The 11,698-nt window shown below is 40.9% G+C and overlaps 1 protein-coding gene across 1 annotated transcript; it reads right to left on the reverse strand.

Annotated features, from left to right (window-relative positions):
- Window positions 1-1,377: 1,377 nt before the first annotated feature.
- On the reverse strand, window positions 1,378-11,615 carry SARAF (store-operated calcium entry associated regulatory factor). Its single transcript, XM_085058453.1, has 6 exons — window positions 11,504-11,615; window positions 10,667-10,842; window positions 9,033-9,423; window positions 5,926-6,034; window positions 4,302-4,420; window positions 1,378-3,789 (listed from the first exon to the last, which is right to left on the reverse strand). The coding sequence occupies exons 1-6, from the start codon at window positions 11,577-11,579 to the stop codon at window positions 3,764-3,766; spliced, it is 897 nt and encodes a 298-aa protein (XP_084914579.1). The 5' UTR covers window positions 11,580-11,615; the 3' UTR covers window positions 1,378-3,763.
- Between the last annotated feature and the right edge of the window lie 83 nt (window positions 11,616-11,698).

Here is an 11,698-nt window from a genome sequence, read left to right on the forward strand (position 1 = left end):
AAAGAGCCTCTCCCACACAGCACTCAACCCTGAGCTGCCCCAATAGGTATGGAAGGAGAACAACAGACCTGACATTATGTTCATTAGACACAACATGAGACAACGGCATTGTCTGCTAGTACAGATTGCGTTGCTGTGAGATTTCTTTAACATTTATTGTGGATTTGCTCATATACCTTTGGCAGCTAGGCTATTTCTGTACCACAGTCACTGGTTGATAGGTACTCTGAAAATATGAATACTAATTTGCTTTAGTAAGGAATAAAAAACACAGCACTTGTAATTGGTGCTAAGTGGACAAGAGTCTATGTGGAAATGCTGCATTTTTAGCTTTTAGATAGCTGGGCAGGCAGGTAGGTATTGCTTGCTACTTTACTTCAGTAATTTCTCTGTGCAAAAACTCCTAGTGCTGGAAATTGTGCCACCTGGCTTAATTCCCCTTTTGGAATTTAGTGATGTAAAATGATGACCATGGAAGAATTTTATTTTTAAAACCAACCACCTACTGTCTTGCCTTGGTGCTAAGTCAAACACACATGGCACCCAGGGAAAAGAGCAAGGTGCACAGCATGACAGTCTGCAAAACTAGACAAGATCTGACCTGGCAACTGAGTCACAAGACAGAGCAGCACAGAGAAAGCTTATCTCTGTGCATCTTTTTTTCTTTCATCACATGCTTCGGGGGAAGTCAGCTGTAAAAGCAAGAGTTTCGTTTCTGTAATGAGTTTTAGCTTTGTGTGAGGATGTAAGCCTTGTCAGAGTACAAGCAGTTCTGGTCCCAGATGCCAGATAGAATTGCAACTATCTACAACAGCATTTAACAGTTTAAGCATTTACATATGCCTTGCAACTATGAAGCTGCTGTGAAGATACTGCCAAAACCCTGTCCAGGAGACTAGGACCTTCCAGATCTTATGTTCAGGAAGGAAGCTCAAGGTCTTTCACAAGTATGAGCTTTAAGCTGCCTTCCAGAAGTTCTTTTCACTCAGAAGCATCTGCAACATTTGCCCAAGGAAATACTGATAGCAGAATTTGCAGGCCTCCGTTTAACCCCAGTTTACAACTGCCAAGATGTTGAACTGCCTCTGTGTACACCATGTCTCTGTTCAGCAGTGACACATTCTCCGTGTAAGAAGCCAATACGTCAGCTTAGGCTATCCCTGTGTAGAGTTCTGCTCTATCCACAACCAGGAACAGCAGCAGTGATCATAAATTCTTTTGAAGGGTTCAGCTCACCACCTTCTAAAACCAGGAACTTGCTGACATAACAGAGCTTTTCTGCAGACTCAGATCCCAAACCTCGATTTACGAGAAAGCCTGCAATTCCTTATAGGGTTCAGTATTTTGTTATCAAAAACTTAATCAATACAGTAACTATTCCCAGTGTTGGTTTATTTTATTGAAACACACAGCTTACACACTCTGCATCTGGGGATAAAGGATGATATTACACAACCCAGGAAGTGGATGATGAGACAGACAACTCTGAGGAAAGAGGCAATGCCATCCCTGCAGGCCTAAAGACAGTGATTTAAAGACAAAAGTACTTCTTATTCACTTACTTCACACCTTTATCAAAAAGAAGGGCAAAAATATCTTGCAGATCCAGAAATTATGGTAATTCATCAGATTTATGTATCAAATCACATTTCATGCAGAAACTATAAATATATAAATGCAAATTAAAACATTGTCTAAAACGTTTCATAGCATATTGTAATTTGAGTGCTAACTTTGGCTTCAAATTACCCAGTTAGAAATAATCCAGTTTTATTGTTATGTAATTAGTTAGCAAAGCAAATATTGACTGTGACAAGCTTAACCTGAAAACACTTGGAAGTAAGAACTCCATATTTAAAATATATTCTTTTGCTACACTTTGTTGTTAAGAGATTTACCACAGACTTCTACTCAAGAAAGGTAGAGCTTTCTATTATGCCACCAGTAAGGGCTTTGCCATTTCCCTTTTCAGGTTTATAGTGCAGGCTGTTAATGTAGTTATTTTTCCCCAACCCTCAGGCAGCTCTGAGAAGCAAACCACCATTTTACTCTCAAGTTATCAATTTCATTTTATACTTTCAATATAGCACTTTCAGTATAAGCACTTGTTCATGAAGCACTTTTTATCTGTTGACTTCATAAAGATTTTTGGGTTTTGTTGGTTGGGTTGGCTTTTTTTCTTTTGGTGTGTTTTGTTTTGTTTTCTCTCTTTTGGTTGCTTAAGCCATACAGTGAACTTGGGGGATGTTACCATGTCAGCTAATTCCTTCTGTAGTCATGAATGGACATAGTTGTTTTTTGGTGAGTTATGCTGAAGCCACTTTCTTAGACTAACCAGACCTACTGAATCTCCTTGTGGAAATGCAAACTGTATCAGCTAAACAGTGCTTTGTTTTTGCTGTAATGGTTGATACCAATTCCCAGATACAGTATTTTCACAAGGCCAAAAGATAATGCTTCTCTGGCTGCTGCCAGCATACACAAGCTGTGTACAAACACACACTTCTACACTCTGTTAGGATGGGCTCTGCAGAAGAGCTGGTGATCAAGCAGCCCATTTTTCACTCTTCCCCTCTCCCCACAACCCTGACAAATTTCTCCGCTCTTTATCCAGAAATCCCTCTCCCAGGAAAGACTAAGTCACCCAAAAACTGTATGACACTTAACAGAGACCCCAAAATATCATCACAGAACAAAGCAAGGCCTTTTTGCTTCCCACTCTTTGATAGCACTGTGTTTTCAAAAAACATGTTTGGGAAAGTTTACATCCTGTCAAGATACTCAGTTTCTTTCTTAAGTATAAAAGCCTGCTGTGTCCCAGAGATTCTACCACCTTTGCATTAAGAACATTCCCTTCCCTTTTGCAATGAGCACCTTTGGTTTACTGAGCCCTGGACAGGTCATCTAGCAGGATAGACCATTCACATCACAAGTTTTCACAGCATTGCCAACATCCACCATTAAAAGGAAAGTCTGTGGCCTCAATGCAGGCAAAATGTCTGTAGTCACCTGAATTTAAATTACTTCAGTCTTCCAGAAAGAGGTCCAAATTTCCAGGTTACTTATTAATTTACCCCCATACCATACACAAAATCCCCCAGGTTTGCACAGTCACCTTGGATAACCTCTGAAACATGAAGAATCCAAGAATCTGCACATTTTGGCTCCAACAGTCACACAGCACAGATACAAACCTATTAATGTTAGTCTCCTTATATACAGTTTTGCTCTTGTCTGCTGAGGAAGAACTCCAACACTTATCTGAGTAGCTCACTGCACTTACAGTGAATTCACAGAATTCACATGAATTCTGCAAAGACAAACAAAAGTAGGTTCAAAGAACAGCACTCCTTATGTATCAGGTAGATGCTGGACTACCAGGAAAGAGGAAAACAAAATATCATAAATTCTGGATCAAATGAAATTAACCACAGAACATGAGTAGTATGCTACATGCTTTGAATATCTGGTAAATCTATCATTGCCATAACCCCTCAAGTACAGACAGACATACGGTCACTCTAACATCATCCTTCTTCATTGGATGAGCTTTTTCTGTATGAGAAGCTGCTGATTTGAAATAGTCCATGTTCCAGCACCTGTGATACCCTAAACAACAGTGAGAGTCCACAGAGAAAGTGAGGAATTCTTTGCCCAGTCCTTCATACTTCATATCCATTTTTGAAGTATACTACTACTAAAAGAAGTAAAAGTACACAATAAGATTTAGTTCAACCACTCTGATGTAATAATGTCAAGGATTTCATCTTCGTTTTGTGCCCCCAAAGCCTGCAAAGAAAAAGAAAAAAATCAGCTCCACCATAGCATTTCCAGGGAACTCTCTAGTTCTAAAAATGCTAAAGGTAGCAAGGGAGATGAAGTAAACATACTCCCATGAAGTAGAACAGCAAGCAACTGTGGGCTGACTGGCCTGGAAACTGCTCTGTTCTTGCAGATTAGATAACCTGCATTCTATAGAGAACATGTTTGTGCATGCTTGCTAGAGAAGAGCATGCGTAGTGCACATCAGAAGGGAAAGCCTTAAATGAATGCAGCTCACCAGTGAAGACAAGCCCAATGCTGATGGTGCCATGCCCACCACAGGCCTGTGGGGAATTTCATGTCCCACAATGCTCCCCTACTTCCGTAGGGAAAGGAAGTTAGGGACATGGTTACATGCCCATCTACACCAACCGGTATAATAAAACAAGGATGCTCATTGAACCTCAGCTAACATCTGCTTGGTTTTGATACATCAAAGTCTCTTGAGCTTCAGAAAATTAAAAGGTGTTTTGCCTTACCAGAAGCAGTTCTTGTTCCTGAACTGCTACGTTCTGTGGAATTCCTTGAGTACCCATTCACAGGAGGTGTAGCTGTGGGATCTGTCCACATACTGTGATATGGGGAACGTGGCTGTGCTCTGGCATGAAACAGAGTGGAAGGAAGGCTTCATCAGTGACTTTAGGAAAAATTTAGAAGATACCATTCCTAACGAAGAACTGCACCTCCAAGGGAAAACTGTAAGCAGTTATTTCAGAGCTGGAAACACTCCTATTTAATGTATTTAACATGTTGAGAGCAAGGATATCCAGTGCTGTGATATCATAATCTACAGAGTTTCGAAAGAAAATTAAGCTTCATTCTTCAGAATAAGCAATTCTAGCAATTTCAAATGAGGAAACTTTTCCCTCTGAAATTTTGGCATTAGATTCTGTCAGACAAGAAAGCAGTTTGAAATCTGAATTTTAAATGCATTTTGGCATCACCTACATCCCAGCCATGTTTGGCAAGAGAAAGCATTCTTCTGTTAACTATTTTGAAAAGGTCATATCAGTAACACTAACATATCATGGTCTTTGATTCACTGTCTTAAAATTACTTGCTTCCATGGATATGGAATTTCCTGCTGTTGAAATTTACAAATAGCTCTCTCACACTTCCTGGCACCAGCATTTTGAGGCACATAATTTCAAAAGCCTAAAAAAGCAAAGTAATAGTGGACCAAAGACTGTTTTAAACAAAAAGAAGCCCAAGATAGGAAGCTTGCTCAGGTATTTGGACTTAACTCAATTAGATCTCTAATCCTGAACAATAATTTGTGCTTACTGAAATGGGGGTGTGTGTAGAAATCAAGCAACTATCCTGTATGTAGATACTACATAAATATAATGCTTCAACACAAGGGTTATGTATTTAAGACATAAGAAATTCCAGGTGAATAAAAATTTTGACACATTACATCTTTGAAAAATTCTTAGCAGAGTTAATAAAAGGTTTCTGTTACTAAAAATAGCCAACAACTTTAAAATGAAGACTCTTAGCATACTCCTGTCCATATTATCTTGTCATTCTCTAATCTGTTATACTACTACAGGAACAGACTTGATACACATCCAAGTTATTTGACAAATAGAGAAAACTGCTTAGACTACAAAGATTCCTGCAGGAATCACATACCTTCTTAAGTGAAGCCTAAAATGGCAGCAATTGCTCTCTTTACACAGTTAATCTAAAAATTATGCATTTTAAATGTCTAAAAGTCTATAGCAAATATGGCCATCCAGACTAACTTCAGGAAAGATGACATTGATACAGGAGACCCATCTACAGATGGTTATATGCTTAATATGACTATCTGTGTTCTAAGACATTCTGCATATAAAGTAAACAATTTAAATTTGCAGGCCATCATGCCAGGTCAGAGGAAGCACAATTAGATACATCAGTCAATGTATGCTTCCTCAGAAGCATGTTTGAAATGTCTCTGGTCCTGGAGCTACAGATAGCTGCTCAAAATTCTTCTAGTGGTAGAATTTTATAGCTTGAATGACACAAGCCTGAAAGCTTAGAAACAATGTCAACATAGTATATGGCATACCCCGGAAGTTTAAATACTTTTATAATCTGATAGGATGCGTATTTTACCTGTAACTGCCTGCCAAATAGCCCAGCAAGCCTCCTGTTCCTAATCCAGTCCAAAATCCTGGTCCTGAACTGGTTCCATGATGGGAATGAGTTCCAAAGCTGCTGTCATCTTAAATAAAATGAAAATAGGAAGCATCAGTTAGTAGTAGCCTAATCCTCAGGACAGCTGTTGCAACAAGATTCTCTCCTGTTAAAGATAATGGAAAATTAGACAACAAACTGCTCCTGATTTCAGCAGATTCTTGGTCAAGCTTAACTTGAAAGGCCTCACATTTCAGAAAGCAGGTAAACCCACATAAATGAACACGACTGTAAAGAGTTTTATGTTAAAAATCTGCTTCCACTTCATCTCATAGCCCTGACGTTTGCATAACATGGAAAAAGTCCCTGCCTGCTGATCTATAAACAGACAAGTTAGATTAAAAATAGAAAAGGAAACGAAGAAAGAATAATCTGCTGAAGGTCACAGAGCAGGCCAGAAGCAGACGCAGGAACACAAATCAAGTAGGTAACACTGTGCAGTGAGCAAACCACAAAGACACACAGCTCTTAATCTCACTGAGCACAGCTGCACAATTTGAGTCACAGTGGCTCAGTGTAACGCTAACATTACTGGTATTGTTCCTGGTAATCCTAGTCTGGCACTTGTTATCAAAAGACAAGCTAACTGTAATCACATTGTGAAGTTTTTATTATGCATGAGCCACCAAGCTTGACAAATACCTTGATGAAACTGCAAGCATATCAAGTAGTGGGGGAAGGAGAGTCACAATTTTTTTTACATGTGACCTGTGTAACATGAGGCTCTGAATTAGAATGAATGTCTTCCATTTAGAAATAAAATGAGAAAATACAAACCCAAAATAGAATAATTTTCTGGTCTAGCAAAAACCACGGATGCAAGAATAAGCTCAACCACAGGTTTAACACATAAGAAAGCATAAAAATGGCTGAAGATAACATTAGGATTCCCTTTAAACATGCCCACCTGAACAAGAGGGTCAGAGATGACACAGGTAAAAAGTACAGAGGGCCTGATTTGTCTTTGAACTGGTATGGGTTGTTTAAACTCATAGAAGATAAAACAGTAATGAAATAATCAGTTTCAGTCTACACTGGATTTGATGTTGAAGTTAATTTTGAATATGTGGGGAGAATAAATAAACTCTCATTGGGATGATATACCATTAAATTTGTTGATTTGGAACAACAACAACAAAAAATACTTAATTTGTCACAAAAACAATGTTAATCAGAGATGAACCAACTTGTTTATTCAAAAGTACTGTGACTAAACACTGACTCAGGAAACTGAGTAATTTTTTGTTGAAATATCTAGACTAAACATTAAGAATCGTGTCAAACCACTAACAGAGAGAAAGCAGAATTTAATTAAGAAAGTCTAGCTAAACAAGTTCCACAAGACACCTTCTGCATGTTAAGGGGATTTAAAATGAGGCAAATTAAATATTAACAGCAATGTGAACAACATTGCTTTTCATTACTGGCCAGGTTTCCAAAGACTAATACATTCCTAGAACACATGGACATACACATTCATATGTGCTTTTGCTCTGCTACTACAATGTAAGCCAGACACTAAATGGATGAAGTAGCATAACACATCATATTTTTAATCTGACTGCACATTTTAGAAGTCTTCCTCCTTACTGTGTCTAAAATCTGAAATCATTGACATGCCTTACCAAAAATGCCCTAAGTTAAGCATTATACAGCTCCCAATGTGTGTTTTAAGTGTCTCAATTTTCAGCAATCATCAATAAAACCTTCTCAAGACCCTATCCTAGCTAGATTTCAGTCCTGCAATGAAATATGCATTGGGGCAATTAATTGACAAGGAACTGGAAAGAAAAAAATGAAAGTAACTCTTCACTGTTTTGCCTGTGCCCAGTGGGACAGAGCTATGTCTCATGGCCAGGGCTCTAGTTGACCACCACAGTACAGCCAGCACCATGCCCTCACTTGGCCACTGATGCACACACAGCACAGACAGACTGAAATAACTACATGCAAACCAATTTGCAAAGCCAACAGTAATACAGAAGCAGATTCCCTCTAATTTTCTGGTGCAGGTATGGCTGAAAGTTTCTGCTGTGCACACCCTGCACAAGGGTATCCAAAAGAATTACACTGCACCCTCTGTTGGCCAAGCTGCTTGAGCAAAACTTGGAGAGCATTAATAAGCATTATTAATATATACACTTTTGACTAAGTAAACGTAATCCTTGCTATAGATTTTCTTTCTAAAACCCCTTCTCTATTAAAAAGAAAAAAAAGACATTATGTAACATGTGAGAATGTAATTTAAGTTCCAGTGCTGTGAGCAACTTGCATGTTCACAGGGTTAAATGAGTTGGTCAGATGCCAGATGAGTAATGTTTATTTTCCTTAGACACTATGACTGCCTAAGGAAGATTACTTATTAAGTGACAGAAGTCACCATTTTTCTGGGAAAAGAAAAGCTACGTCTTTTCCTAGCAGCAGCCTTGTCACTGCTTTTATAATTTTCAACTTCAGACAAAAGGCCCCACATGAGATTCAGATGCTGTACCTCTAATGACAGTCAAGAGACACTGTTCTCTGCTCTGGGAACCAAATCTTTCAACTGCTGGGACTACACTGAAGCATGTGTTAAGCAGAGGACTGGTACATGATACTCAACTCCATCAACTGCTTTGTGCATGAAATCAGGGCTGAAAGGCCATTCTGTAAAGTTTCAAAGTACTCCTTTGGCATGGGTTTGTTTCTGGCTGTGTAAGACCATTCTCTCTTCCAGATTACCTATGACAACTATTCTCCCTGTCACAATCCTACTATTTTTCAGGTGATGAAAAGAATGCTTGCAAAGCACAGGGAGATGGCTTTTCAGAGGTTCAAAGGGCAGCTTGCCCTGAAAGCCTGTGGAAAACCAAGCCCTTACTTCCTCTTTTAAACAAAGAACAGAATGCAAAGCTGGCTGTAGGCTCTGCAGCCGATGCAGCAGTCACCTGCAAATGCTGTGGTTTTAACTCTATCCCACCTTCTCTTTCAGCAGATAAACAATCCTGCTTGCTTTTTTGAATACTGTAAATGGCTCAGAGCCCTACCTGTGAAGGTGGACTTAAAGCCAGGAGGAGGAGGTGCCTGCTGACTCTGCCAGAATGGCCGAGAGAATCCATCACTGTCCCCAGAACTTTGCTGAGACTGCTGGCTGCTGAGGAAGAACTTGTATACTCCAAAAGCAAGAACGAGAAGAACAATTACAACAATTGCTCCAGAACCAGAATCAGAATAATCTTTCCTTGACTGGTAATAGCTAGAACCAAAGCTTCCAGAGTTCTTCACTTTCCTTTCACCTTCCTCAGTCAGCTCTAGCCTGAACAGCAAACTACAGGAGCCTCTTAGTATGTAAGGATCATCCGGATAATCATAGCCTTCACAGCTCACTTCTATTTGTCCAAAACGGTAGGCATTGTCCAAGTCTGCTTTGCACTGCCACTGAAAAGCAAACACAAAACAAAGTAAAATATACTGGCCCAAAGATGAAAACACTTGTCAGGTCCCCAAACACACCCTGAAATAAAGCTGCAATAGCTAACAAATCATGTAAGGGGAATAGGGTATGAAATTTCCATGCACTCCTGTTTTGAAAAGGAGTAGGAATTTGATGTTTAAATGAATTTTAAATCCTAAAACTTTAAAAAAAAATCTTATCTTTCAGAACACTGAGGAGTTACAGCCCTGGAAGATTTGGTTTTACTTCACCGAACAGGTTTTCCAAATATCCCTTTTTTAGATATAGCAACACTTCTAAAAATGTGCTGTCTCCTATGTAGCAACTGCTTGATAAACAATTGTCCTGTGCAAACTCGAAGGCAGCTACAAAAATATAACATGTGAGCCTAAAATCCAGTGTATCCTATTCCATTTGTGTCTATGCAGAAATCAAAAGAAACTGGGACAGATATCATTAGGCATCCATACGCAACACTTAACAACCATATTGTGGATTTTCAGGTTGAATATATGTGAATTCTCAGCCTCTCATTTCCCTGAGGTACCTGAATTTAGGGATCTCTAACAGCACGTGACATGCATTTTGGAAATGAAATAAAAAAGCAGTCATTTCTAAATTAATAATTCAAGACAGCAGTACCAACTGCCAATTCATATTTGACTGTTCTTTCACAATACTGTATCGGTTTTAACAATTACTTTCAGCCTTGATTCCTGTCTATTGACAGGAGCTTCAGGAACAGCTAACAAATAGAGAGTCATGACTGCTCACTGACTAGCACTCACATCTGAAGGTAGAAGAGAAAGTCAGACAAGTCTGAAACTTCATTTTTAAAAGGTAGGGCTGAAATGAAGCAAATATTTAGAAGCCCATTCCATGCTAATAAAAATAGGAAATCCACACAGCAATAACAATTCAAGAGCAGCCTCTGGGGTTTGCAAGAGTTTGATTTTATAAACTCGAGCACCATTTATTTAAAACAAACAAAGGTTTGCTATGCTGTGCTTTTACATGAGTGCCTTGAAATACATTTCAAACAGATATCTATAGCAGTTCTGGAAAATCCAAACCTAAAAGTATTTAGGTTAAGTTTTAGCTGTCAGACGTCATCTAACAAAAAGCATCTGAACTAACAAGGTAGCTCATTTCTCTTTGCTCCTTCCGAAATTACCAGCTTGGGAGAAGACGATTTCATAAAGAGTTTAACAAGTTTTAAAGAGCTACCTGTACATCATAGCCATCCCATCCTTTGTTGTAGCACTGAACAACCTCAGGGACACGGGAACAGCCCGCAGAGCCTCCTGTGCACTGCAGCTGAGGGACCGCAGCTGTTCGTCTGGATGTTGTGTATTGCCCTCTGTGGAGAGTGAGCGCCTGAACATCCCGCAGCAGAACCTTCCCTGAAACAGGCAGCACAAAGAATCACAGAACCCATTAGGCTGGAAAACATCTCTGCCATCAGCGAGTCCAACCTCGATGACTGAACCCCACCACGTAAACCAGACCGCGGCACTGAGTGCCACGTCCAGTCTTTCCTTAAACGCCTCCAGCGATGGTAACTCCACCACCTCTCTGGGCAGCCCATTCCAATGCTTAATCACCCTTCCTGTGAAAAAATTCTTCCTACTGCTTGTCAGCGCTTACGCAGGTGCATTCCTCTTGGCCACAAGGGTCTCCTCTCAGGAAAAAGCTGGCGATACAGAGGCCGAAGCAGTAACCTGCATCTTTAGGAGACGAAGCTCTGGAAAGCATCAGACGCGCAGAGAGAAACACGGTAGAATTGCCCATTTCCTTCCGAGGCAGCTCTGGGCTATTCTTCGCAGACAGACAACTCTCACTGACCACAGTGCGGGATTATTGCTGCGACACGAACCGATGTAGAGGGAGCCCAAATCCAAACGCCTTCCTGGCGCGGACCGCGGCACAAGCCCTCCTTCCCCCGTGCCCGCCGCTAAACCGACAGCGCAGCGCAGCGCCGGGCCGCAAGGAACCGCCAAGGCGCCGGGAGAGGCGCTGGGCTGCGCTGAGCCCCCTTAGCCCCCTTATCCCCGCGGGTCTCACCCGGCCGGTCCCAGCCCAGAGCGGGTCCCGCGGCGGCGCAGAGCAGGACGAGCAGACACAGCTCCGGGCCCGCCATGGCAGCGGCAGGACGCAGCACCCTCGGCCCCGGGGAACAGGCGTGGCTGGGCGGCGAGGCCCCGCCCCAGTTAGCTGCAGGGCCAATGGGCGGCTGCAGTGCGGCCCTTCCCGCGCTCC

This window comes from Lichenostomus cassidix, chromosome 4 (assembly GCF_008360975.1).
Source record: "Lichenostomus cassidix isolate B80296 chromosome 4, HeHo_3.0, whole genome shotgun sequence".
Lineage (NCBI taxonomy): Eukaryota > Metazoa > Chordata > Aves > Passeriformes > Meliphagidae > Lichenostomus > Lichenostomus cassidix.